Source organism: Bactrocera dorsalis, chromosome 4, assembly GCF_023373825.1.
Source record: "Bactrocera dorsalis isolate Fly_Bdor chromosome 4, ASM2337382v1, whole genome shotgun sequence".
Taxonomy (NCBI): Eukaryota; Metazoa; Arthropoda; class Insecta; order Diptera; family Tephritidae; genus Bactrocera; species Bactrocera dorsalis.
This window is the reverse complement of record NC_064306.1, coordinates 8630947-8658718: the sequence shown is the minus strand read 5'-3', so window position 1 is coordinate 8658718 and position 27772 is coordinate 8630947. Positions and strand designations below refer to the sequence as shown.

The 27772-nt window shown below is 37.8% G+C and overlaps 6 protein-coding genes across 8 annotated transcripts in view; 3 read left to right on the top strand and 3 right to left on the bottom strand.

Moving 5' to 3' along the window:
- LOC105232211 (diencephalon/mesencephalon homeobox protein 1) overlaps positions 1-17272 on the top strand; it is a 154357-nt gene extending 137085 nt beyond the window's left edge. Inside the window, exons 4-6 of one of the 2 annotated variants that reach the window (XM_049454798.1) lie at positions 8561-8735; positions 15889-16483; positions 16547-17272. In XM_049454798.1, coding sequence (XP_049310755.1) covers positions 8561-8735; positions 15889-16483; positions 16547-16922 — 1146 coding nt within the window. In that variant the 3' untranslated portion in view covers positions 16923-17272. Of the gene's footprint in view, positions 1-8560; positions 8751-15888; positions 16484-16546 lie in introns of both variants that reach the window. The other variant, XM_049454797.1, reaches the window with a different exon arrangement.
- Positions 17273-17620: 348 nt separating this feature from the next.
- On the top strand, positions 17621-18743 carry LOC105232210 (protein canopy 4). The gene is made up of 2 exons (XM_011213839.3): positions 17621-17936; positions 18007-18743. Exons 1-2 carry the CDS (start codon positions 17758-17760, stop codon positions 18563-18565), a joined length of 738 nt encoding a protein of 245 aa, XP_011212141.2. The 5' UTR covers positions 17621-17757; the 3' UTR covers positions 18566-18743.
- A 27-nt stretch (positions 18744-18770) lies between these two features.
- Positions 18771-21276, bottom strand: LOC109579948 (pH-sensitive chloride channel 2). Its single transcript, XM_049454206.1, has 4 exons — positions 21139-21276; positions 20495-20977; positions 19570-20076; positions 18771-19502 (listed from the first exon to the last, which is right to left on the bottom strand). Exons 2-4 carry the CDS (start codon positions 20916-20918, stop codon positions 18940-18942), a joined length of 1494 nt encoding a protein of 497 aa, XP_049310163.1. The 5' UTR covers positions 20919-20977; positions 21139-21276; the 3' UTR covers positions 18771-18939.
- A 366-nt stretch (positions 21277-21642) lies between these two features.
- LOC105232208 (host cell factor) lies at positions 21643-23356 on the top strand. The gene is made up of 2 exons (XM_011213837.4): positions 21643-21872; positions 21933-23356. Exons 1-2 carry the CDS (start codon positions 21864-21866, stop codon positions 23064-23066), a joined length of 1143 nt encoding a protein of 380 aa, XP_011212139.1. The 5' UTR covers positions 21643-21863; the 3' UTR covers positions 23067-23356.
- LOC125778223 (histone deacetylase 8-like) lies at positions 23122-27647 on the bottom strand. Its single transcript, XM_049454851.1, has 5 exons — positions 27349-27647; positions 24675-24873; positions 23872-24620; positions 23440-23819; positions 23122-23269 (listed from the first exon to the last, which is right to left on the bottom strand). Exons 1-5 carry the CDS (start codon positions 27645-27647, stop codon positions 23235-23237), a joined length of 1662 nt encoding a protein of 553 aa, XP_049310808.1. The 3' UTR covers positions 23122-23234.
- Positions 25195-27772, bottom strand: part of LOC105232207 (uncharacterized) — a 226128-nt gene continuing 223550 nt past the window's right edge. For both annotated transcript variants that reach the window (XM_049454205.1, XM_049454204.1), the window contains exon 8: positions 25195-27751. The gene's annotated coding sequence lies outside the window, so the exon portion shown is untranslated. The remainder of the gene's footprint in view (positions 27752-27772) is intronic.

Below are 27772 nucleotides of genomic sequence, written 5' to 3'. Positions count from 1 at the left end.
ATCTAAATAATTCGCTCGAACATTCAGGCGTATACAGTGGTTGTGGTGGAAAATTTGTCGAAAAAGCCACGAAGAATCAATGCTGTATATGACGGTGAATTATTGTGGTGCAAAAACCAAGAGTTGTCGAACAATGATTCCGGCCTCTTTTTATGAAAAGTTACGCCTATCAATCAAATAGTATTCCTTGTTGACGCTTTGGCCGTATGGAAGGAATTCGGAGTGCGCCACAACTCGATAATCGAAGAAAACTGTCAACATAGCCTTGATTTTTGACCTGCTTTGATGTGGTTTTTGCGGCTTCCGCTCAATTTTGCCATGATATTCGGTCGATTGATTGTCGTTTTCCGGATTGTAAGCATAGATCCAAACCAAATCGCCAGTAATGATATGTTTCAAGACATCCTGGTAGTCGAAAAGCATTGATTCACAGACGTTAACGCGACGCTGTTTTACGCAAGAATTTAGTGATTACGGAACCAATCATGCTTTCACTTTTCTTAGGCCCAAATGATTTTTTTGGTTTTCACTGATCCTTCCGTTATACCAACGATGCCAGTAAGATCTCTGATTGTTAATCGTCTATGCTCAAACACCAATTCCTTGATTTTATTGACGCGTTGATCATCAGTTGATGTTGATGGCCGTCCTGGCGGGGGTTTATCGTCAACGCGTTCTCGGAATAATTTCTTTGAATAATTTTTATATATCAAAAACAGTGCTTCGCGACAAACAATTATCACTGAAGACCTTTTCCAACATTCTGAACGTTTCGGCATCAGAAATTTGATTCCTTACATACAAAATTTAATGGAACTTCTTCTGTTGAATTATTTCACTCATCGCCAAAGTCGCCGAATGCGCTTTGTGTACTTCAGAAAGACAAGCGTACCTGTATACTAAACACCAATGGTAATTTCGTTGCGACATTTGGCATAGATGTCACTGACAGTCATACCAACCTAGAGAAAAATATTTCGACGAATGCGTTTTCGCTCAAAATTTAAATTAAAAAGTCTTACTATTTCTTGCCCACAGTAGTACATATTTACAGTCATACATAGTACATATAATATGCATATAACAGTTAAACTGCAAACTTGCAACACAATACCAGCTGCCTTGTGAGATATTTCAATTAAGGTTGCTTCGGATGCACCCTACAACAACACGTGTGCATACAAATTCATAGAAAATCAGCTCCTGCATATTAACGCCAGTTTTCCTGTGGTAATTTAAACCACAATTAGTAGTAAATTCTGTTGTAGTTCGAACCAAAGACAGTGTGCCAAGTTTGTAATACGATTAAATCTCTGCTAAGGTATACATACATATGTATGTACGCACATAGCATGTATATATGTATGTATGTTAGCAGTTAGAATTACCGGTAGGATATAAGTCAATCTGCGTTTAACAAGCAATGGTAGAATCTAGTTCACGGAAGCAATATTAATACATGTGCTCTGGCTAGAATTCAAATTTTGGCAACTGACTCGAAAACTCTTTAATTTATTATTTATTTTTATAATTTTGTGTTTATCTGCAGTATAAGATAAATTAATATAATTAAAAGTTGTATCGTTGGCACTTCCTGCAGATTACAATACAATAATCTGGAATTATTTTGGTAAATTCTATTTCCACTATTCAGAAATGTTCCCAAAAATATTCTCTATCTCAATCGTTTGTCTTGGGCTTCACCAGTACAAATATACAGAATAAAAACCTAACCAGGCTGTCTAAAATGACGCACTTAACGAAGATATGAGATTCACCTCGAGACAGTGATAATCTTTATCTGCCATGCCCGCAACAAGTCTAAATTTGCAGACTTCAATTCGACGGAATTTTCTTAGGTCTTTTACTTGTACCATACCTTCGTTCTAGATTTGAAGAAAGTTTGGGTTCAATAAAATTACTATGCCACGTCTTTTCATATTTAAACTGGATGAGGCAACTTGTAACCGTTCCCAGAGTTTAAGTAAAAGCTCGGAAATTTTTTCAAAGCTTTGAAGGTCTAAATATCATCTTTCCTACTATTCATTGATTTTCATTTAATCCAAAAGGGTTCTAGTGACAAAGTACTCAACAAATCTAAAAAAAAATTGCGACTGATGCGCTAAGAGGTCTATGAGGCATTACAGGTGGCCTGATGACGAATTTTCTCAATCACTACAGTTATTTTTACCATTTTAGTGAATGCTGCTACTCTGACCTCTACATCCCATGACCACAACATAAAAATCATACATATGTGCTGGGAAGTACTCTCATTTTCGGTTTTGAAACATAAAATTAGTTGAAAACAGCCTCTAACATCACAGTCGAAAAGCGACTATATACTAGTGTTATTCCACATCTTTATTCTATTCGAGAACTTACCAGACGGGAATTATATCTTAAATAAACTCATGAAGACATCCAAAGCAGAAAAGAATATTTCAAGTATGCTCAAATTTAAATTAGTTAATCCTACCAGAGCCTTTTCAGATAACAGTAAACGCTTATTGCTTGTCATGTCGTAGACGTTGTTATTATGTGACAAACTGTTTGATAATTTAATTTTCTTACAACAAATTCAATTAAGTCACTGACACTTAGGCGGTAAAAGTAGAATGGAGTGGGTGGTGCGTATATTTACTTTGTTAAAATTAACAAATTCACCGGATATGTTAATATATTAAAGCGGTTATAAATAACCGGTTGGTATACCTATACTTACAAGATAGAAGTTTATTAGGGATATCGAAAAAGGAAGATGATGCTGTGACCTGTTAGTTGGTAGTTAGTATGGTTGGTTATATTTTTCACATAAGTTGTAACACCGTTCATTTTTATAGGCTATTGAGGATGTTAGCTTAAAAAGGATGATCCATTTCGAGGCTCTCTACTTTTTCAAATAAAAAACACAGAAACTCCTAATTTAATGGGTTATGTTTATTATCACTCGAAAGAACATTCTTTCGCATTTATTATTTGAAGATTATCTCATTCAAATGTTGGCCGCGGCTACGTCTCAGATGGTTCATCCGTTGAGTCCAATTTTCTATGACTCGAGCATTTCGACTGATAACTGGCGAATTACAGACGTAAAGTTTTGCTCCAAGGCCTGAACCGAAGCGGGATTGACCGCATAGGTTTTAGACTTTACATATCCCCACAGGAAAAAGTCTAATGGTGTGATATCACACGATCTTGGTGGCCAATCGACCGGCCCAAAACGTGAAATTATCTGCTCACCAAAATGTTCTCTCAATAAATCCATTGATTGATGCGATGTGTGGGAAGTGACGCTGTCTTGTTGAAACCAAAAGTCCCGAGATCACGAGCTTCAATTAAGAGGCACCAAATAGTTGGTTATCAAGGCGTGCTAACGGTCGTCATTAACTATAATATTCTCACCGGCATCATTTTTGAAGAAATATGGACCGATGATTCCACCGACCCACAAACCACACCAAACCGTTGTTTTTTCTGGATGAAATGGCAGCTCTTGAATCTCTTCAGGTTGCTCTTCGTCCCAAATGCGGCAATTTTGCCTGTTTACATACCCATTGAGCCAGAAATGGGCCTCATGGCTGAACAAAAGTTGACTCGAAAACGTCGGAACGTCTTGGAGTTTTTTAAGAGCCCATAGCGAACGTCGCCGAATCGACTCTCCACGGTCTTCGCTTACATTCTCAGCTACGGCTGCGATATTTCCTTCACTGCGCGCTGGACGTAATCTTTTCGGTCGAGTATTATCCAATAATGAATGGTTGGTCTCTAGGTGGGTGATGGTGTTGCGAATTGTACGCTCAGTAGGACGATTATATTTACCATAAGTTAAGCGAAGCGTTCGAAACACATTCTTTACAGAACGTGAATTTTCGTAATAAAGTTGAACGATTTGTAAACGTTGTTCAAGCGTAAGTCTTTCCATGATGAAATGCCGAACAATACTGAACAAAAATAACATGACAGCTTGACACGACTCACGCGTGATCTGTCAAAAAAATGCTATTGAAAGAAGTACCTCTACTTGAAAAAGCCCTTAATATTAAAAATTCTAAAAAAATATTCCTAGTATTTTCAAAATTCTACGAAGTTAATATTCAAAATTCTCTACTCCATATTTAAAAATTTAACTTCTGTGATAAAAATGCGAATGATAAATCTCCGAAATATTATTCCACAAATTTTCACCGAAATAAACTCCCAAATGCCATTATTAGGTGGTATGTGTGTAGATGTGTACTTGGGATGACAAAATCCTGAGACAGCTTCAACCCTACCAAACATACTGAAGTCCTGTACACAATTACATTTAATGTTTAATGACAAAATAGCAAATAATATTCAAATATTCGCATATAAGTGACCAAATTAGATTATCTTCCACAACATTTAACCGATTCACTGCATTTTATGTACTTTACTTACACATATAGTACATACCGATGCTCATACATGTGATTCTACATATTTGGGCACTTGAGGCGAAAAGCCCAAAGAAAATGACAATAACAACAATTAAATTTTAAAGTATCCCAGTAGGAAATACATGAAAATGGAGATGGTGGGATCATTACTCTTGAAGCAAAACCTATAATTTAAAGCTTTCAATAAAGCGAATGGCTTTGTGAGGAGAAAAGTTAGACTTTGAGTTTTGCACTGGAAGTTTATAGTTAAAATACTTTGTAAGCTTTATAGGGACCAACAGATGTTTTCAAAAATGAACGGATTCCACTTGCTCCCTAATAAATGGGTGGACGGGCTAACAATCTCTGAAACGGACTTCATCTGCCGCTACCACTTTCGGAAACAGTATTTGTCTGGCACGAGCATTTGTCCGGTCTATGATATGACATGTCGAATCATAAGCCTTATTTTTCCTCCTCTAATATAGGAACACACAACTCTACTCTAATTTAGTCCAATCCACACCAATGAAACCAAAAAAATGCTCTTTTTCTGCCAATTTTTATTAAAACAGCTTAAGCTTTAATATCAGGTTGTCAACTACCTTTAAAGAGCGTGGCTCGGACTGTTGGACGTTATAGAATATTGATCTCACCAGCCCTCAAATTTCTATCACTCATTACCTATACCTGTACCCATACTGTGATACGAAGTTTACTACATGAGCTCCTAAAGTTCCAAATGCGGCTTAGAGTATTTCAATAGTTACCGAATCTCAAAGCTTTGCGTAGTTTCTTCGTGGTAAGGTGTCCTTTAGTTACTTTAAGGCTATCATATCATGAAGAGGTTTTATTCGAGCTCTGGAGATGCTGAAAATGCGTGCATGCCATTGAAGGAGTCGCTTCAAATCCGTACTCTCCGTACTAACCGTCTGGATCGAAACTCTCGAAAACTCTATGACTTTTCCAACAATCCTAGCAAAACTTAACACAAAGAGCTAGAAGAGATTTGACATATTTTTGGTCGAAATTTTTATCCATTCCTTCATACTGTCCCACCCATCAACCAAGTGACGCTCGTAAAAATCGGTCTCTGACACATTAAGCTGTAAATATACACCAAAACAAAAAGTCACCATATTATAAATGCATAAATTGTGACGACATAGTACTAAACCATCTAGAACCCGCCACAGCAAGTAACAACTAATGTGTAAATAAAGTCAGACAATAAAAAAACGAAAGGTTCAAATAGTTAGTGGATGGCATTGAAAGCGTACCAAAACAACCCTCCTCCTACACTACCAGCCAGCAGTTGAAGAAGTCATCATTTTTCTGGTCCATCAAATCGCTTAGTTCGGCTATTAGTTATAAAGTGTAGCGGGCCAGAAAAAAACAAACCCTTAAAAAAGCAGCGTCTGATGCGCCTTGAGTGACTAAACGAGTGGGTTGAGTTCGTGTTATGGCTTTGCCAACTGGCGAGCGTAAGCACTTGGCTTGTACATCTGCTCTCCAACATTGAGTTTTCACTTTTACTTGCCAAAAAAGTATTCACTGTCGCGCTAGATTTATTTTGCTGGACTTTTTTCGGTTTTTTTACTTTCGTAGTATTGGAAAAAAGTAAACAGTTAACTAGCGAATATGAAAATATTGCCTGCCACTTTGTTGAGCCGTACTCGCTACTCGTTCCCTTCAAAAAGTAATCATGCTCCGTTAGTCGACTGCGTTTCGCGGCGAAAAGTCCAACACAACGTACTCTGCGTGTAGAGATTTGTCTAAGATTTACCCTTTCACTTGTTCGCGAGCAACCTTCCTCGGCTGACTGAGTCGTGCGCCAAAATGTTGCGCGGAAAAATTTGCATAATTTGTTAAAAGAGATTCCGAAGTGGAATGTGACTTATGGCCGGCGTATGCGAGTATGCATTATGACTGGTCTTAGCTCAGATTTGCGGGGGTGGTGGGTGAATGGTGCGTTTTAGTTCTTTGTCAAATGCGCTACTTCGAGTAGATATGATAAATGACTTTTCAATAGCAACGTGACACACTTAATTTATAGGCACATCCGAAATAATGATCATTATTATTTCAATTTTTGGTTTTGCATAACTAATAGCTGAAATGTTTCGTAAAATATTCGGTGTTTTTGCGAAGACTCTGCATTTTATTGGACATACAGATAAAGATGGTCTGATAAGTACTACACCTCGCAGCCGCATAGCGCAATATTGCAAAGATTTTTTTAATCATGTAAGGCATTCTCATTGATGGCTATCGTCCAAATTTCAGCCGGATTTTAGAAAAATTTAAATATTGCTCCCTTTCGTTCAGTCGGTGATAGGATTAAATTCAAGGTGTGTGAGATAGTTGAGACAGTAGGCAATACAAAGGTTTGATTAGTTATATCCTGCAGGAGCAATTGGACATTAGAAAGCTCTCGGCGCCATGGATGGTGGCAGAGTTTGTCCACTCCGGACAACATGTGAAACCATGAGACCAATTTCGAGGAATATTTGACGCTGTTTGAGCGCAATTTGCGGAAGTTTCAGTGTGACCATCGGTGAAACAATGAAGCAATCAGCAATCTGGTACACACCAGAGATGAAGAAATAGTCGAGACTGTTGATTTTACTGGACGAATTGCGAGGCAAGATTTACAAGGTCACCGGGGACTGTACTGTTTTGTATTATTAGAGAAGAAGTCGCCATTTAGAGAAGAATAAAGTGACCTTCCATCATGACAAGCACCGACTCACACCTCTGCCGTCGCCAAGGATCGATTTATGCTACGAACTGTTGTTCCATCCACCTTATTCTCTAGATTTTACTTTATGTTACTTTTTTCTGTTTTTAAACATGAAAAAGTCGCTCATCGGATAGAAATTTGGGTCAAATCGAGTTGGCCAAGAAACATATTGAAAGCCAACATATCCAAGCCGTTTCTGCTTCTTCGCAATTCGGTTCTGTTGGCGCAGAAATCATCTCTGCAGTCGATCGAACAGTATGCCGACCAGACTTCGAACACAACTCACTTCATTACGGACAGAAATTTGAGTGCGATCGGGGGGGTTTTCGCAGCCATATCGTATTTTTCAGACGGATGAAAAAATTTTTAACGCTAGGTCAAGTTTATGGAGCTAAATGTCCATTTTTCTAAAATGTTCTTTTGTAGGCTAAGTACTTATCGGATCAATCTCGTACAGAGAAATAATTTCGATAGTGGTCTTACGAACCAGAAATCGTTGTTAATTTAAACATATTCAGTACAATTATATAAAACGGTCACGGTTTGACAATTAAGTAATGAGATGATTTTATTGCCGCGCTTGTGGTAAACCTGTGACCTCCCTTTCTCTTTCTCCGGCATTCCTCCTCTATCCATTGATATATGTACCATCGCTCTAGCTTGTTTAGTTCGCCTGCAGCGTCAAGTTGAGTAGACGCCCAGGTGTTTCGATGGCAAAAGAAGTTTAAGGATGGGCGTGAAAGCGTGGAAGACGAGGCGCGGAGTGGGAGACCAGTCGAGGTGCGGACTGACGCGAATGCGCAGCGTGTTCGCGCATTAATCCGTGAAGATCGGCGTTTAACAGTTCGAATGTTGGCCTCGGAACTGAGTATGAACCGTGAAACAGTCAGACAAATTTTAACCGACGATTTTGGTGCGCCCAGACATCGCTCGTAACTGGATCCTTCATCACGACAACGCGCCGTGCCACACCGCCCTCAGCGTGTCCCAGTATTTGGCCTCTAAAGGGATCGCCGTGTTGCAACAGCCGTCTTATTCGCCCGACATGTCACCCTGTGACTTTTTTTGTTTCCTAAAACAAAATCGGTGGTCAAAGGAACCCATTTTGAGTCGATTACGGACATCCAGGCGGCCGTGACGAGGGTACTCACGGACATCCCAGTCGAAGCGTTCCAGAAATGTTACGAAGCATGGAAAACGCGCTGGAATCGCTGTATAGCTGCCCAAGGGGACTACTTTGATGGGGATGGCAGAGTTGTAGAATAATTTTCAAACATACGGTTTTTATGGTATCAGTCTGATTACTTAATTGTCATACCTCGTATGTTTTGTCTACCTCTTTATATTCGAGTGAAACTGTTAAAATCTATTTTGAACCGTTCGCCTAATATTATTTTTTCTCACTCACTTTCAGGTTTGGTTTCAAAACCGCCGCGCCAAATGGCGCAAAACGGAAAAATGTTGGGGACGCAGCACAATCATGGCCGAGTACGGCTTGTATGGAGCAATGGTGCGCCATTCGTTGCCACTGCCGGAGACCATCATCAAATCGGCTAAGGAGAACGACTCAGTGGCACCGTGGCTACTAGGTATGGAGACGGAAAGTAAATGCAAAAATTTATCAAATTTACTTTTTTCATTATGCAAATACTTACATATGCGCAAAACAAAAGTAACGGTAGATTGTAGTTCTGTTAACATTTCTCGTTTACTAATTATTTTTTGATTAATTTTTAATTTTTTGTGACTAACTCTTTTGTTTTACAACAAACATTCAACAACAATGAAAATTTTGAAAATTGTGAACATATTTGAAGTGCATGACGAATTCATGTTGTCGCCGATTTGCGTCATATGTTCATAATATTAACTAGACGCGTACCACACTCCACCCGCCGCCCGCCGTGAGGCATCTCTATTGAATTTGTAGAAATGACTTTGCGGATTAGCCACAGATAGACATTAGGTCGCATAAAATATTCAATAGACAATTGTCGCTCTACAACAACAACTTCCGCTTCCTAACTGCCTTTGTGCTGAGGGGTGATGAGCAACTGGTAGCGCAACAACAACAATGAAAACTAATAAATATTTTCATCTTTCGCTCATTTATGCATTCGAGGGGTGTAAATTTATGCTTTGCGTACTCATAATGCCTCGTTCACCACAACTAGCCAAGTCTTTGTATTATCTGTGTGCGCTTCCACTTTTATCCTATCGCCCTTCACACTCGGACTTTGCCATAGTTTGATGAGCGCGGGTACGTGCTGCTGCAATTTCTGCTCATTGTACTCATTATACGCTAACTTGATCCTTTTATTGTTAATAATCGCTTAATAAAAGCAAGAGAACGTAGATAAATGCTACAACAAGCAAGTAAGGAAGTGATCAGCTCGGGTGCAACCGAATTGTGACAAAAAAGTAACCGGAAGTTGTAATTAAAATATTTATTTTATCGCCTTCAAAGTAATCCCCAGCAGATGTAATACTTAATTACTTATGATATCGATTTTTCCAGTACTCGAACCACTTTTCATAAGAACTTTTTGGGATGGCCTTCAGCTCTCTATTACCAAATTTAGTTTTATCTCTTCAATCGAACACATTTCAGTCATGGTTCGATGCGATAGTGCTTTGTCATGTAAAATCCATGAATTATTCTTCCAAAATTCGTGAGGTTTTCGACGGATATTTTCACGCGAACGCCTCAAAACGACCAAATAAAACTTCTTATTGACTTTCTGTCCCTCCGGAAGAAATTCATGATGCACCAAACCACAAATATCAAAAAAAAAGCAAAGAGTAGCACTGCAATATCTGAAGGAACAGTGAAAACCATTTTGAAAGATCATTTGGGCCCAAGAAAAGTGAAAGCACGATTGTTCCAAAATCATTAAATTTTTCAGAAAAACAGCTTCGCGTTAAGGTCTGTGAAAAAATGCTTTCCGACTACCAGAACGTCATGAAACGTATTATTTCTGGCGATTAGTCTGGGATGTAATACTTACGACCCGGAAACAGACGGCATATTGTGGCAAAAGTGAGCCAACAACGTGAGTCGCAGCGCGCGTTGAGGGCTTTTTCGGAAATTGATTTTTCAAGGATTGGAAAAAACTTGGTATAAGTGTATTGGGACCAACGATGATTACTTTGAGGGAGACGACATAGATTTTCAGGAATAAATTAAGAATTTTAAAATTATGAACAAACTATTTTTTGACCGATATTTGCGGTAAACAGTCAACTATAGGTACTAGGGTGCAAATATTCGGCACCTAGGGGCTTGAACGGTTTTTGTTGGTCACATACGCTTGCATTGCGCGATATCGCTCACCATTGATGGTTACGGCGGTTCCTTCTTCATTTTCGAAGAAAAATGGGCCGATGATTCCACCAGACTAAAATCCGCACCATACAGTGATTCGTGCTGGTTGCATTGGCTTCTCGACGATTACGTGCGGGTTTTCTGTGCCCCAAATGCGACAATTCTGCTTGTTAACGTAACCATCGAGGTGGAAATGAGCCTCGTCCGAAAAGATGATTTTTCGGTAAAATTGACCATCCTCGGTCAAACGATCTTCTGCCCAATCTGCGAACTGTAGACTAGTGAATAGCGACCCATTTCGTAAATTTTAGACTTTTTACTGAATATCTGTCACTTTCCGAATGGTATTTGACGTTTCCAATGTCCAAATATAGATAATTCAAATTTAAAACGTTAGATGGCCCAGCCGTTATTTAATTTAGACCTCATACTTGGAGAGCCTTTCTAGGTGTCTATCAGCCAATTTTTCAGATTAAGAAGCGAAAAAAAAACAGTTTTTTGACGCACCCTAATACATATACATACAGTAAGGGACAAAAGTGTTCACGAATATATGAAATTTGAATTCGCTTGCTATTTCATAAATTTGAAACCAGTCTGGCAATATTTTTCTATTGTAAATTCTCAAGCGTTACGTTAATTACCAGCCGGTAGCACTTTTTTAAACTAACGGGACTTTTACTGTTTCTATGAGTCGAAGAAAACAGAAATAGTATGTGAACAGTTTTGACCACAAGAAGATTTTGTGCACAATTGAGTTCCAAGTTTAATTTTAATACGGAAAAGGTAAAGTTTACTTATTTATTTAATTAATTTACATTCAATGTTTAAATATTTAAATCCTAAAAAATAACTTTTTAGTTGCTTTATGATGGGAAAAGCCGTAAATCCTGTTTTGAAGAAAAATGTGCTGGAAGACATTAAAAATTGTGTTTCTTACCGAGAAATCGCAAAAAAATATAAAATTTCTCTGGGATTACATAATTAATAAAATAAAAAAGCAGAATGATTTAACAGTACCACGAAATAGTGCAGGCCGTCCGAAGAAGTTATCCCCAGATGTAGCACGAATAGCGCTTAATTGTTACAGGAGCAACAAATACCGCAGTGGAAACCAATAAAATCATTAGAGAGGTCCATGGAGTGAATGTCAGCGACAAAATAGTAAGAAGATGCCTAAAAAATAACGGGCTCAAGGCTAGAGCAATGGTAAAAAAACCTCTCTTAAGTGACAAACACCGTAAGGCTCGTTTGGAGTTTGCCAAAAAATATGAACACTTCACAATCGATGATTGGAAGAGAGTGACTTTATCTGACGAAACTAAAATAAATCGAATAGGATCAGATGGGCGTGCTGGGACATGGTTTGATAAACAGGTTGGTTTACAGAAGCGCAACATATGCCAAACAATGAAATTTGGAGGTGGATCACTGATAGCTTGGGGCTGTTTTCGCGGAAATGAGCTGGGTGTCCTTCGGAGGATCGATGGTATAATGCGTGCCACAGACTTTATTGATATTCTGGAGGACTCATATCTTCCAAGTCTAGATATATTTGGACTCGAATGTGGCCAAGGAGATATTTGCATGCAGGGTAACGATCCGAAGCATACCGCAAAAGTTACCAAATCGTAGTTTGTGGATAACGGGATCAAACTGCTCAATTGGCCTCCGCAGTCCCCAGATTTGAATCCCATTGAGCACCTTTGGGCGATTTTAAAAAGAAAAATTTTTGCTGAAAAGGATATTCCAAAAACGGTTAATGAATTGTGGGAGCGGGCCCTCCACGCATGGCAAAATATAAGCCAAAACATTTTAAACAACCTCATAAATAGTATGCCAAAAAGGATTCAAGCTTTAAAAAAATCGCGCGATGGTCACACAAAATATTCATCGAACTTTTGAGTCTACGGACAAAAGTGTTCACACTTATATCTTCTGAAAATTAAGTATTTTTAATACGTTATGTTTAAATTTTAGAATTAAGTTATTGGATTTGAAAGCAAATTTACTACTCTTTTAAATGTATGCATTATTTTTTTTGTGTAAGGTGTCTTCTAAAATTTCTAAGCTTTAAGAAAAATTTTGGTATTTTCGTGAACAGTTTTGTCCTTTACTGTATGTATGTATGTACAAATCTATTTAGTTCAGTAAAATTTAAATTTCGAAAAAAAATATTTAATATGTAATTCCTAAATTTTGAATTTTTGTAAATTATATTTGTTTATTTTGGTTCTTCTCAATTTTTTATAATATTTTGTGATAATCCCCTTTTATTTGTTTTCGTGTTTTAGTTTTTTTTTAATTTCACATTCAGTTTACATTTTTTATAATCAACAATTTTAATTTTATTTTTGATTTTATTTTTAATTTTAATTTGAACTTTCTTTTTAACTTTTTTTTATTTTAATTTTAACTTAATTTTTGATTTTACTTTTAATTTGAATTTAATTTTTAATTTTACTTTTAATTTTACTTTTACTTTTAATTTTAACTTTATTTTTAATTTTAATTTTATTGCAAAGAAGTTAAAAAATAATAATATTATAATTAAAATTAAAAATAAAGTTAAAATTTAGGTAAAATTTAAATTAAATTAAAAATTAAGTTCAAATTAAAATTAAAATTAAAAGTAAAAATAAAAATAAATTAATTATTGTTTATTATTATTTTTTTCTGATTCACATACATATGTATTTAAATTGTAACAATAATTTTTGAAAAGGTTTAAAATAATTATAAAATCTGGCAATACTGTTGTTGTCTCAATCCGTATAACCTTAATACCCAATTTCCATTGTTCTCTCGCTAATCTCCAACTGATCCACTTGCCTTGCGATTTAGTTCGCTTTCATTGCTCATTGCTTTGCTATTGCAACCACTTACAATTACCCTCCTAACCCTTAACCCCTGCCACTGGCCCATAAAAACACTGCGCTGCAGCGTCAATACGCTACGCTGAGGCTACTTGTACACGTAATCTAGTCAAACGCATGACATATGGCCACACCACAACTCCGCCTTCCCTCTTTCCTCAAGTATATGTTCGTGTACTTGTTTTTTGTTGTAAGTTGTAAGCCCACTTTAGAGATAACCTATTGTCTACTCTTATTTATTCATATATTTTCGTATATATTTTCATATACATATATGTATGTATATATGTACATGTACTTACATATGTACATATGTGCTTATATCCTTAAAATTTTGTTGTTGTGTGTGTGTTTACGCGTCTTTGTTGACTTCAAGTAGCTTAACGCGGATTTAAAATGGCAATTTTCATTTAATTCCGTTTTATTTTATTTCATTTATTAACTGCTGTCAAAACAGCCAAGTCAACCACCCGCTGTCGCCGCCCACCACATAAGTACCCGGCCGCATTTCATTGCTATTCAATACAATCGTGCCATAAATACATTCGTACGCCTTCGTTTCTGCTCGCAATCTGCTTGACATTTTTAATTTTCCACCGCCTTTAATTTATGTCCTTTAATCGCTTTGATAATTTCAATTAAAAACGCTTTCAAAATCTCATTTCGCATGTGTGGAGAAGAGCTGGGAGGAGTATGAGTTGCATTATAGTGACATCTCTCTTTCTAATTAGAAATTAATAATGAAGAGACATTAAGATTACAGTTAAGGCATACATATAGTATGCATTGTTGTTGTATGCAATGAAATATTTCTTGCGTATATTCCAGATAAGGACTTAGGTGATGAAATACCGCTGGCTCCTCTCCTAAGAGACAGTATTACCAAAAGTGTAAAGTTCACTAAGAAGTTCAAGGTTACCCTCAGTAAGGCTGAATGGAACGATTGCGATCTTGAGCTGCTGCTTAGGGATAGTACAACCAAGTGGTACACTGACATCTTGAAAACGGCGGTGAGAATTCGCGTAGTGGTCGCAGGACCATGCATCAAACTCTCCATGCTTATGGGTAGTTTTCTGAGTATACTACAAGCAGAGGTCTTTGCTATAAGTCGGTGCGTAGAACGCAACTGCCGCCATGAACGTATATCTATACTCAAGCGGCATTTAAAGCGACCTCTGCAAACGAGATCAAATCGCTATTGGTGCAGGAGTATATAGAACGAATGAACAGTCTATCAGATCGTAACCAAGTGCACCTTATCTGGGTGCCAGGTCAAAAAGGTATAGCCGGGAATGAACTCTCTGATGAGCTCGTCCGATCCGCAGCATCTACCAACATGGTAGGACCCTTTCATTACGTTTGGTCCTCATACCATAAAAAAGCTGATCCGCAAGGAAGGAGTGGGTAGGGAAGTGTAGTGGCAACATCTCCAAGGCAGGCGCCATGCCAAGTGGCTAATAGGTGGTTACAACCTTCAAAGGTTTAAATATGTCGTTGCGACTTGGGAGAGGGCACAATAGACCTTAGCCCGCGGTGCTATACTTATTTATTTGTCTATTCCCATCTAATATTCCAGTTTAAACTGATTTTTTGTATTAAAGTGTCTTAAATTCGTCCACACATGTCGTTGTTGTAGCGTTAGAAAATATTCCCGTTACAAAATACTGCTCTCCGGACTATTACAGGATGCCTCCTGTGACAATAGGCACAGCGAGGCCCACATGCTTCCGGGCAAGAAATTTACTGAGGCCCCCTCCAAGCAGTTTCTGCTGAAATGTTTTCCCAGAAACCATCCCTGCAGTCGATCGAATAGTATGCCGACCAGACTTCTTCGGACGCAACTTACTTCAGAACTACTAACACCGTCACTGACTCCTTATCAGAGTATGGCGCACTTGAAGTGAAACCACCACCCATTGCGGAAGAAGAGTTCGAGTTCCGCGAGACTTCGTCTTCTTTATTGGTGTAGACACTGTTCACGCGGTTATAGCCGGGTTTACAACAGCGCGCAGGTCGTTCTTCCTTTTCGCTGTTTGGCGCCAACAAGATTATAGCAGGTTAAACTCCTACTTATCCAGGATCGACTCCAACATACCAAAGATATGACCAGCGTGCAATGAGTCCCGCTTTACACTAACGTCCTCTTTGCATGCCCAGCGAACCACACTCATCTAGCATCCTTTCCTCCCCCTATGGTTCGACTCCGTTCGTTTCCTGAGCGAACTGTTAGTTGACTTCAATGGCAACCAACTTGAATCTTAACATCCAAGCGGCAGCCACAGCAACAATATTCCCGTTACAAGTTCAGTCGTCCTTGACCGGACATACAATAAAATACACGTCGTTCGTTCCAATTATGTAGACCCGACAGTAGTGGTATCCGTATTTAAAGACTTGGGGACCTTATGTGGTAAAATTGAAAAAAACAAGCTGACACACTTTCTAATTTTAAAAACATTTTATTTACTAAAACTTGCTTTTCTTACAATTTTTAACAAAACATCAAAATTTCATACTAACTTCTGCCCTTCCACCCCTTAGGCATGCATCGCAAATCGATAGAAGCCCAGCAGACATTCAAAGACGACTCCGGCCTTAGCGATCACGAAGACTCGGCTGGTTCGAAATCCAATGACGAAGCGCACCGCCTCAGCTCCTCCACCGAGTCGTTGAATGTGGTTAGTCCGGGACCGACGCACGAGCGCACGCACATATCCTCAAATGCGACCACACCCACAGCTACCACAGCTTCATCATCATCGCCGCACATCGATTTGAGCAGTCCCTCACCGCCGACATCGCATACGTCAACCGCATCGCTGGCATTACAGCTGTCGCCACTGCAACAACATCAGCGTCATTTGTTCCAGCAAGCGCTAGTGCCGCCAACCGCACAACCCTCTTACCATCCGCTCATGGATGCGGCCAATGCCAGCGCGGGTGCGGCGACAAGCAAAGATTTCCACATGATCATGAATACGGCTGTGGCAGCGGCAGCGGCGGCCGCTGCGGCAAGTAATGCTGCCACTACTGCTGGTGGTAGTGGTACAGGCGGCGCTGTAAGCGGCATACATCATCATGGAAATGGCGCAGCGGCTGCGTACACAACGCTCGATCATGATCCGGATACATTTCGGTGCGTTTAAGATTTGCTTCGCATTAAAGATCTATATAAATTGTCTTTCTTTTTCTCTTGTAGCAACAACTCCATCGCCTGTCTGCGCGCCAAGGCGCAGGAACACCAAGCACGTCTACTCAATAGTGGTCTCTTCTTGCAGGTGCGTTCCTTCGCCGGTTTTCAAGCCAACAGCCATGCGTCGGGCATCAGCAATGCCGCCAGCAGTCGCGCTGCTAATAACAACAAAAGCAATAACAGCAATGAATTCATAAAAATTGCAGACGACGTGGGTGTAGGTCAAATCTCACCTGTGAATTTTGGTGGCATTGGTAATGGCGATGGCAGCGCGCAAAACAACAACAATATTGAATTCTGCTTGCCGATTGCAAGTGCTTTGCAACAACAGCAGCAGCACCAGCAACAATTGAAGTTGGAGCGCATGTCCTGTGATCTGTAGCATTAAAATGCAATTAGCATGCATCAAAACATCAAGCCAAAAACAACAAAAATATTAACGAATTTATTTATAAATTAAACTTAACAAATTTATTAATTGAACAAAAAATTTTAAGCTCATGTATATTTAAGTAAGAATATATACATAAATTTAGGGATTAACAATTTAAGTCAATGTAAAAATTCTGAAAATATTTTTTAAAATTACTTTTATCATGGTTAATTTCTTTCTTTATATGCATAAACAAGCTCGTACATGTCTAAAAATCATTTTAATTACAATACTTTAAAAATATATTTAAAAAAATAAAATTTTTATAAATAATAAATATTTCATATATTGTGCATTTAAATTAATTAATTTATTCATTTTATGACAGCCCTTTCAATTCCCTTTCATTTGATACCCATATCGCCATACTACGTCAAGAAATAACGAAACGCATTTTTGGAGCGACCCCGTCGCGTGCATTTTTGCCAAATCGAAATTTTTGGGAAATGCACCAGGCGACCATAAGTGCCCAGCAAGCAGCCGCCGCAAAAAAAAACACCACGTACACGAACCGTCGATCTAGCAGTGTAGCAAAAACACGAACCGCCGATCAAGCAGTATAGCTGAAACACCAACCAATATCACTACTTTACCTGCATATGATTATGTACTACCTTACCCACCCAAATGTCAGAGTATGGCATTTGAGCGCCGGTAAACAACACGTCAGATTTTGCTTTACTTTTTGCAGAAAATTGCATTCGCAGAATAATTTATTCAAAACAAACAGCTGTAAGAATACAATTAATTCAATTATACCAAGTAATTTAACAAAGACGTTGCTATGTTGTTGCGGCAAGTAATAGTAATATTACCATTGCTGTTGTGCTCGGTATACGCAGGACCTGAGGAAAAAGAGGGTGTGCGCTTCGCCAATCGCTGTGAAGCTTGCAAGATACTAGCCACCGAACTGCAGGAGCGCCTAAAGGAAACCGGCAAATCGCACGATGTCATCGAAATGGGGTAGGCTGAAAATAAAGAAATATTTTATTGAAAATTAGTTTTTAATCTAAACAATAATGCTTATCTGCAGCTACTCGCTCGACGATGTGAAGCCAAAGAAGCGCACACAGTATCGTCGCAGTGAATTGCGTCTGCTCGAGTCCCTGGAGAATGTTTGCGACCGTGTTTTAGAATACAATTTACACAAGGAGCGCACAGATAGCACACGATTTGCCAAAGGCATGTCTCAAACCTTCAAAGCGCTGCATGGACTCGTTGACAAAGGTGTAAAAGTCGATTTGGGCATACCATACGAATTGTGGGATAAGCCGCCCGTAGAAGTGACACAAATGAAGACGCAATGTGAAAATCTGCTTGAAAATTATGAGGACACAATCTCCGATTGGTACTTTAAGCATCAAGATGATAAAACACTGATAGCACATCTCTGTGAGGACGCTGTGTTGGCGCAGGATGACCGTAAATGCTTGCTGGAGACATTGCCGCCTGCGGATAGCGAAGATGATAACGATGATGATGATGATGAGGACGATGATGTTACACCTAAAACAACTAAGCAGTCGAAAAAGAAACAAAAGTCAAAGCAGAAAGGCGATGCCGGCAAATATGATGCAAACAAAGAACTTTGATTCAGTGGCGTAAAATAAGTGTGCAACCCTGTATGTGTGTATGTAGAAATGCCAAATTCACGCGCTGGTCAACTGGCCGGATATAATTGCGAACAAAATTTTTCCACATTTACTTTTAAGTAGAACTGAGATTCCTAGAGCATTTACAATTTGTATTACATAATTTTAAAAATATATACATATAACCAAATTAAGAATAAAATTAGTAACATAACAATAACAATTGATTTTTTAACTTGGTCGAGTACTAAAAAATAAGCAAACATAAAAACATAAAAAAATAGTAAGGAAATGCACAAACACAATAAAAAAAAAACTAAAAATAAATAAATAAAAAGACTGCGCAGCATTTAAGCGTGCCGTAAGCAATAAAATTAAACAACATAGACAAATGTCCAAAAGAAAGCGTTAAAAACTAGAAAAGCTAAAGGAAATATACAACGTGCCTTGCGATCGATCCACATGGATATTTCCTGCGGTGTCAGCGTGGTCCAGCCGATGTTATGATGCTCCTCGCCCATTTCAACGCTAGTCAAATCTGCTTTTTTGTAAGGCATTGAATCGCCAGTATTTAATGTTGTGCTACTAAAACTAGTCGATTTCGACAGATTATCCACCGCTTCATGCTCATGTATCGTGTGTATCGGTATATTATGTACCGTAAGATAATTATTAAATGGATCGTTTTCTTTTTGTGTACTGGCTGGTGGCACACAGAAAGAACGCGAACGCCCAGTGGCACGTCGTTTGGAGCGGGGCGACAATGTTGATTTGAGTATATGTTTGCTATTCATTTTTTTCACATCCACATTACGTTTGCGACGCCAAATTGTGTTGACGAAAGCGAATTCGATTAGACTGCCGAAAATGAAGAGCGTGCAACCAAGGAACCACACTTCCGAAACTTTTATGTAACTAACCTTGGGTAAAGTTTTACCTGTTGATAGAGAACCAAAAAAATTTTGAATATATGAGCAATAATAATTTAATTTGTTCGCTACAACCTTGTGCTGAGGCCAGTGTTATAAATGTTAGCATAGTACTGGTGCCCAACATGATACGCGGTGGCGCTTGATCGGCTTGCAACCAAAAGGACACCCAAGAAATTGCCACTATAAGCATTGAGGGTAGAAAATAATCCATTACATAGAAGCCGACTTGACGCGTTAAGTGTACAGTGAAACTTAGGGAGCTGTAATTGCCGGCGAAAGCACCATGCCGTAAATCATTTAAATCGGCATTGACTACAGTTTCATTGGACCAAGCACCATGCAGCATGTATTCGGTTAGATGTAGCGCCGGATCGAGAGTTATTGGACGCTTTTGTTCCCAATGCAACACGAGCTCAGATGTATTATACATCCAACTCTCCAATATTGTGCTGCACTGTTGCTCATCGAAAGGGAATTTCTGCAAATTCATCCAACAATAGAGCGTAGCTTTAATGCGTGACGATATGATTACGGTGCCATCGGGTGAAATTGATGTCAGTATATCCTTTTCATTAGTACCTGAAAAAAAATATAATACAAAAAAATTAAAAACAATGCTAAAAAATACAAAATATAAAAATAAAAAAAAGTACAAAAAATAAAAAAAAAAAATACAAAAAATAAAAAAAAAAATTACAAAAAATAAAAAAAAAAAATTACTAAAAATAACAAAAAAAATACAAAAAATAAAAAAAATAAAAAAAAAAATACAAAAAATAAAAAAAAAAATACAAAAAATAAAAAAAGATTGCAAAAAATAAAAAAAAAATTACAAAAAATAAAAAAAAAAATTATAATAAATAAAAAAATAATAGAAAAAAAAAAATAATTTAAAAACAAAAAAATACAAACCAAAAATTACAAAAAAAAACAAAAAAGTATAAAATATAAAAAAAAAACCATAAACGCACACTTGAATTATTACTAGAAATTTTACCTAGCAAACTTGAATCCCTTTCATTTGCCAGAAAAATATGCGGCATCCAAAGCGTGTCTCGCAATTGTTTCTCACCCAAAATTGGTTGTCTTCGCTTTGGCGCCACTTTACGGAAAGTTAAGCGTGGATCGAGATATCGGAGCTGCAGTAACACGTGTATTTTAAACTGCAAATCATGCGCTTCCAAGTTTTGCATGAAGTAAATATAAGCACGCACATACACGTCTATGGGCAGGCGTGCGCCATTCGATTCGGTGTAGCTAACCGGCCGCTCCAGGCGATCATAACGGCAACCGTGCGTAAGGCGTTCAATTAACTGTGTCTGTGAGAGATTATCAGCATCATTCAAGGACGGACAATCAGTATCAGCAGCTCTAACGGTGGCAGCCAATAAAAGAAAAATTGCGAATCTCAGGCTTGACATTATTTCCACTTTTTAACGTGCCCTGTTTCTGGATATACTGCGTTGATGGCTATTTAACACTATTAAATTATAATTTTATATATTTTAAAGCGACATAATCGACGCGAAGGTAATACTATAACGGTTGTTTCGTGTCAATTATTGCAGTATAAAGAACAGTTATATTCCACTGCAGCTAACAAGTGTATGCATTCAAAAAATATATAATAATAATAAATACTTAATTATGTACTGCAGACTTTAATTTTTTTAATTGCTTTGTTTGTACAATTATTTCAAAATATAAAAATAACTTCTTCAAAACAGTTTGATTTATCATGTATTTTACACTGTCACCAACTCCATCACCCCACAACAGTGATATTCAAACCATTGTTTACAACCAATATATGGTGTTGCCAACTATGTAAAACATTTTGTTTATTTAGTGCTGCCATTGTACTTAAATTATTTTCCGCTCTCAACAGAGTTGCTAATATGTCCTTCTTCGTAGTATATATGATAAATGAATTGAAAAATTTGCACATCAGTTGTTGTTGTCGTGGTGTAGCGGCAGAAAACATGCATCCAACATTTAATTAAAGAGCATATATATGTAAATCACTCTCTATGTTAAGATTTATATTTCATTTCTTACAAAACTATGTCTACGTATGCACCCGCAAATCTTTGAAATTTTGTTTCAATATTTCAAGTAAGTATGGCATCACTTAACACCACGCCACAGCTGTTTGCGTCTACAAACACAAAATCGGGATTTGTGACAACTTTGCGAAAACTTCACGCGCTAGTAAATTTCTACTTTTTCTATAAAGTATTATGGATATATCTTCAAAAATAGAAGCATAAATGTATTTTTTCATATTTAATATAAATAAGATATAATCTGTGCAGTGAGTGAATTTTATATAGTGTAGCAGGCAATCGGCACTTAATCGTAGAACCATGCAGCAGGTATGGTAAAAATTGTTTTAAACAATTTAATAAATTGTAATAAAATATCTATAAATATAGATGATGGAAACGATGGATGCTTCAGGATCAGCCAATGAATCTGAAACACCAACAGACGCGCCTGTTCTTATGGAAACAGATGAACCTAGCGAGCCCTCTGCAACTACCGCTGGCATAACAAATGCAGGAAATAACGCCAATGCAGAAGGCAGCATCGAAAATGCTGCTAGTGCAGAATCTGGCGCTACAACTTCTGACGAAACGAATGATAACAACAACGCAAATGAGAACACCAGTCAAGCTGGTGATCAACACAACGGCGTGTCTTCAAGCACCGATATGCCACCGCCGCAGCCAACTGGAAATGTGCCTGCGGGAGAAAATGAAGCTTTAGCAACGACACCGTCAGGGCCACCTATTGATGAAGAAGATGCTAAATGGCATACTGTGGGCATTTATAATGGACTTAACGCCACCGTTTCTTCGTACATTGATAATAGCATATGGTCATCTTCTGGTTTAAAATTGACTTCTAGAAACTTACCGGATCTTTCAACAATTCAACGTGTTAACCTTGAGCCTGGCACAGCTTACCGTTTTCGCTTGCGTGCTATCAATACTTGCGGCGCTAGTGATTGGAGTGAGATATCAAGCTTCAAAACTTGTCTGCCCGGCTTTCCAGGCGCACCATCAGCTATTAAAATATCAAAATCATCCGAGGGCGCTCATCTCACCTGGGAGCCACCACCGAGCTGTGTGAACTCTAATGAAATCATCGAATACTCGGTTTATTTGGCTGTAAAACCGGGCAAAGATAAGGATGGTAAGCCTATTGGTGCTGGTGCACGGTTACCAGCCCAACTTGCATTTGTACGCGTCTATGTGGGCGCAGCCAATCAATGTACAGTAGCACATTCGTCCTTGGCGACAGCGCATGTGGATTGCTCAAACAAGCCAGCTATTATATTCCGCATTGCAGCGCGAAACGACAAGGGTTACGGGCCGGCGACGCAGGTTAGGTGGCTGCAGGATCCAGTACAGACTGGCTCATCTCCAGGCGGTAGTTTGGCTGGCAATACGGGTAGCATACAGTCTCCAACACGCATCAAGCCAGAATTGGGCAGTGCATCGCCGAATAAACGTTTTAAGGGCAGTGGAGGAGCAGGTGGAGGTGGACGCACTGTTTTGCCTTGAGTGGGTTTACAATTAGCAAATCGTGTGCAAGACACTAATATTTAGTTTATAAGTAATATTTTATAAAAAACAACAAATACAATTCAAAATTAATCTATCTGTAAATGATGAGTCAAATGTAAACAGTCGATTAAATTTTCGTAATCCATAAAGGCATGGTTCCCAGTTTCATACAGCGTTTACATTATACTTCCTGAGATTATCTGTAAGCACATTATAAAAATTTTCCGTTTTTTTTTGTATGTACATGTACAAGAACTTTGAATCAATAAAATTAATTACGAATGAAATTGATGTGTTTAGAACATTCGAACACTTGCTGATGATTTCAATTCTGTTTGATTTCTATGCATTTTTTTAACATAAGGCTTACCTTCGATAGTATTCGCACACACCTCCAAGTACTCTGTATTATTGTGGTCTTTCATAAAGTTGGAGGCTTTTATATGCACACTATAATCTGGTCCATATTTTAGGAAATCAATATTATCAGCAGGTATATCTTCTGGCAGTGGTACGCCGCAACAGGTGGCGGTCAATTGGGTCCACAAACGACTAGAATTTGTAAAATTATAACCGCCACCGCCCAAAAGCACAGTTGGCAATCCATTCGTTAATATAAATTCGACACATTCAATTAAGTCTGCTGGCGTAAGGTTTGTGCCACCGAGTGGATCACCAACCAATGCATCGGCGCCACATTGTATCACACACACTTCAGGTTTGTATAACGGCAGTATTTTTGTCAACACACTAAAAGCAACAGATATGTAACAGACTTCATAAAAGAGCACCTTCCACTCACCGTTTAAAATATTTGCAGAAGTGTTTACCGCCTATACCACTTTGATATGGAAAATTTGCTGCATAGCCTTTACCCTCACCGAAACCACAATCATCCATACCGCCTGTGCCTGGATAGTAACCGCATTCATAACGATGCATCGAAAAAGTAAAAACACGTTTGGTTACTTCAAACGCTTGCTGCACACCATCACCATGATGTGCATCCAAATCTACATAAAGCACCCTTTTGAAATGTTTACGTAGCACTAAGATGCCTAAAACGATATCATTGACGTAGCAATAACCGGCAGCGCGATCACGCTGAGCATGATGCCAACCACCAGTCCAATTGATAATTATAGTCTGTTCACCGTTGTTTGTGGAACCATATTTGCACAGTGCAGCACAAGCACTCATAGTACCGCCCGCCACTGTGCAAGCATATTCCCAAACGCCACGCCAACTGGGACAATCGAAGCCCAAACCATACTCGATGTGTGTGTGTGTTGTGTCCAACGCACAGTTGTTGTCTTCGTCATCACTGCTTGATGAGCAAGCTTCCTCTAACGTGTCATTCAACGTTTTCTGTTTAACAAACACATTTGTTATACTTTTTGGTTTATTAAGTGCAGCTTTCTTCAGCAACTCTTCCACATAAGCGCTATTATGAAAACGGCGTAAGTCTGTATATTTGCAAATTCTCGGTTCCAGTCGTTGCATATGCTTCAGTAGTCCATATGAAGCAATCAGTGCATGGGTTAGTGAAGCCTTTAAATAATTCTAGTTAGCATTTTCGCATAATATTGCAATGTTACTGCTTACCCTACCCCGCACTGCAGGGTTTTTGTCTGCTTGTTGTATTAAACTGCCATTATGTACATAAATTACATTTCTCTTTTGCATTTTTTGATATTTATAATGCAGATATTTAAAAAAGCGCGCTTTGCAGGGAAAAAATATCAACAAAATAATTCGAGCAGTGCGGCCAAGTTTAGCTTTCTTATCAATGCACAGAGTGCTACTTAAAAAAATAAAAACAAAAATGAACAAAACTAAATACTCTGTAGCAACATTGTGTGAGAGTATAATAAAAGTATATATACCAAAAAAAAAAATATGAAAATTTGTTTGTTAGTTCGAAAACGAAAATTAATGAAATAACGGATTTGTTTAAACAATCGTGTGCTAATAAATATCGATAATATTAATTGTGCGTTTAAAGTGACAGTTTTTATGCCAAACTTTACTTTACACCTTAAACACAGTTGTTAAGTTTAATTAAAATGATTTAATATATAATTACATACTTACCTTGCTCCAAACTAACAAATTCCTCACTACATAACAATTAATAAATTTTATTTTCTGTAATTACTGCCGTTGTTTTATAAATTTACAGTTTCATTTTAAACTACATACATATTAATTAATCTTAGTATTACTAAGTTTAAATACTCCAATTTAAAAATTCTTTCAATTCAACTAATAGTTATGTATCTATTAACATTCGTTTCTTTCACTAACATTTCAAATGCTTTTTTATATCTACATTTTATTTACTAATTTATTACTTTTTACTTTTATGCATTTTGTTAGAGCTAAAAGTACAGTTAATTACTTATATATTACTGACATGTACAAAAGATTTAGAATCTATGAATATGCGAAAGTAGTTTAGTACGTTTGTTAATTTAATACTTCTAACTGCTTTCAAGTTACTTATATAGTTTCACTACAAAATATGTTATTTTTATATTTTCCAAGAATCGTACAAAATTCGTAACAATTATTTGTAATTATATATTATTTTGTGGAACCACACAATATACACATAAATTTGTAATTGTTAGACTAATACTATTTATTGGAGTTCAGTGTGACAGCGAAGAAGTCAATTGTTGCTGATTTATATACAGATCTTAAGGACTACAGACACATATAAATTTTATGCTAATTTATATATTCATAATATTTATATAATTTATATTTGTCTGTATTATTTATATATTTTATAAATTATTCTAATTATTTTTATTGTTTATGGTCTGAAGTAATTTATTTAACACCTATGCACTGCTAAAAAATGTTATCATTGTCTCGACTAGTGATATTTTCATTCTGTTTTTGTTTGTGGGCCAGTTTTATTTAATTTTTATCTTCCGGGTAAGCGATAATTTGAAGCGATCTATATTGGTGGAACGTTTTACAAAAACCAACAGCCAACGTTTTTGTAAAAAAAAAAAAATGTATTAAGCAAATTCATTGAAAAAAATTAATATTTAGCAAATTCAGCGTGGCAAAATTTTGCTTTAAAAATTGAAAATAGTGTTTAAATAAATTAAAGTTGAAAATAAATGTAAGTAAAGGACTCTACATGCAAATATGTTTTCCTACATTTATACTTGTTTATCTACTGAGAGAGAAATTCCGGGGTTCAAAAGAGCCTTGGTCGGTTTCACATAACCAAAATGAGCCTGGAGGCTAGGATTGCCACCACAGTAACATTATATTTAAGCTGACACCTGTTGCTGGGTATTTTCCAAGTTTTTTCGCTCTTATGTGGTATTTTTAAGGCGATCTTCATATTGTATAAAAAGCCCAATCCGAACAGCTGATTGATACTGAACAGCTGATTTCAATTCGATAATCATTTGTGTAAAGACGAACAGTTAGCTGTCTTCATAAAAAGAAGCTAATGGGTAAAGCATGTTGTTTCCATAATGCATTCCCGACCTTAAGCTTTCAAAACCCACATTCTTCCAGACTAAACTGAAGACTCGGAGGTTCTTATATTAAAATCAAGGATTTTCCCTGTGCTCTCTGATTATGGATGCTGCAGATTTTGGTTGAATTGTATAACGAGACTGTTTGAGTGGCTCAATTAATGTTTTTTCGATTTAAATCCCGGAGCTGTATATTTTTCACGAAAAGGAATCTCCAAATGAGCTGCTCTGGAGCAGACTTCACTAATGTTCTTCCATATACGTCGGCTATAAAATGCTCTCTAAAGCTGCATCGCAAGGAAGGAGTTTTTGGTATGGGCTCTGGTCTGAGTTTAGCTTACAGAGTGCTTTATATTTTGCGAACAAGAATCGCTGAAAATACTGGCTGAGTAAAACCTTGTACGGAGCCACTCAGAGTTCTTCAATTTTCTTACATTTACAGCGGCGATAAGTTGCTCTCTAAAGTTGTAACGAGTGGAAGAAGGCCCTGGTTTGGGCTCAGAATTTGCATGCTAAAAATAATGAAGTTCAGAAAAAAGTAGGATGCATAAAACCTAGTGAGGTGAACTAAAACGTGTACTCGAAGTATTTACGCTAACTAAGCAATATCTTGCCGTCTCAGCAGAACTTTTAACAAACCTGGCACAAACTATACAAATTTTCTATTTACAAACCTAGTCACTATGTAAGTTTATAGATTAGTCCAACACTTTCACTTATTTACTCAAATTTTCATTGTCCTCAATTCGCTGCTAAAACTACTACTCACTTACATACAATCTGTTGAAGACTCCATTTCGGTTTCCTCACTCAAAGTGTAAACACTCATGACCGCCTGCGATGCACTGCCGCTGATTGTTGGATCCAAGCAGGATTGTGACGACAACGTGGAATTGTCCAAAATAGGTGCGTTTAAGGTTGTAAGACCGGCACCAGTCGGTAGCAGACTTGGCGGCGTCGTAGCAGTGGTTGCTGCGCTTGTGTAGGGCGTCAAGCTGTTTAAAGGCATGGTATTTGTATTTGCGCCTTTTAGGAGATGTGTTGAGGTGGTTGACGCGCTGTTCGGATCCATGGTGAGTATGGGAACAAGCTCATGATTGACATAGTCCTTCAACGCATGCAGCTGACTTAGATCTGTGTCCAGCTGTGCGCCGTAAGCGAGGGAAGTTGGCGTGCCTGCGAAATGGAACGAAGGTG

Coding starts and splice junctions, on each gene's coding strand:
- LOC109579948 (XM_049454206.1), bottom strand. CDS start 20,918: ATGTCAAGCCTGAGATTCGCAATTTTTCTTTTATTGGCTGCCACCGTT. Junction 20,077..20,494: donor AAGGGATTCAAGTTTGCTAG/GTAAAATTTCTA, acceptor ATTTTTTTTCAG/GTACTAATGAAAAGGATATA. Junction 19,503..19,569: donor AACACTGGCCTCAGCACAAG/GTTGTAGCGAAC, acceptor CTCTATCAACAG/GTAAAACTTTACCCAAGGTT.
- LOC105232210 (XM_011213839.3), top strand. CDS start 17,758: ATGTTGTTGCGGCAAGTAATAGTAATATTACCATTGCTGTTGTGCTCG. Junction 17,937..18,006: donor CACGATGTCATCGAAATGGG/GTAGGCTGAAAA, acceptor GCTTATCTGCAG/CTACTCGCTCGACGATGTGA.
- LOC125778223 (XM_049454851.1), bottom strand. CDS start 27,647: ATGGATCCGAACAGCGCGTCAACCACCTCAACACATCTCCTAAAAGGC. Junction 24,874..27,348: donor GAGTCTTCAACAGATTGTAT/GTAAGTGAGTAG, acceptor TATTTTTTTAAG/TAGCACTCTGTGCATTGATA. Junction 24,621..24,674: donor ACCCTGCAGTGCGGGGTAGG/GTAAGCAGTAAC, acceptor AATTATTTAAAG/GCTTCACTAACCCATGCACT.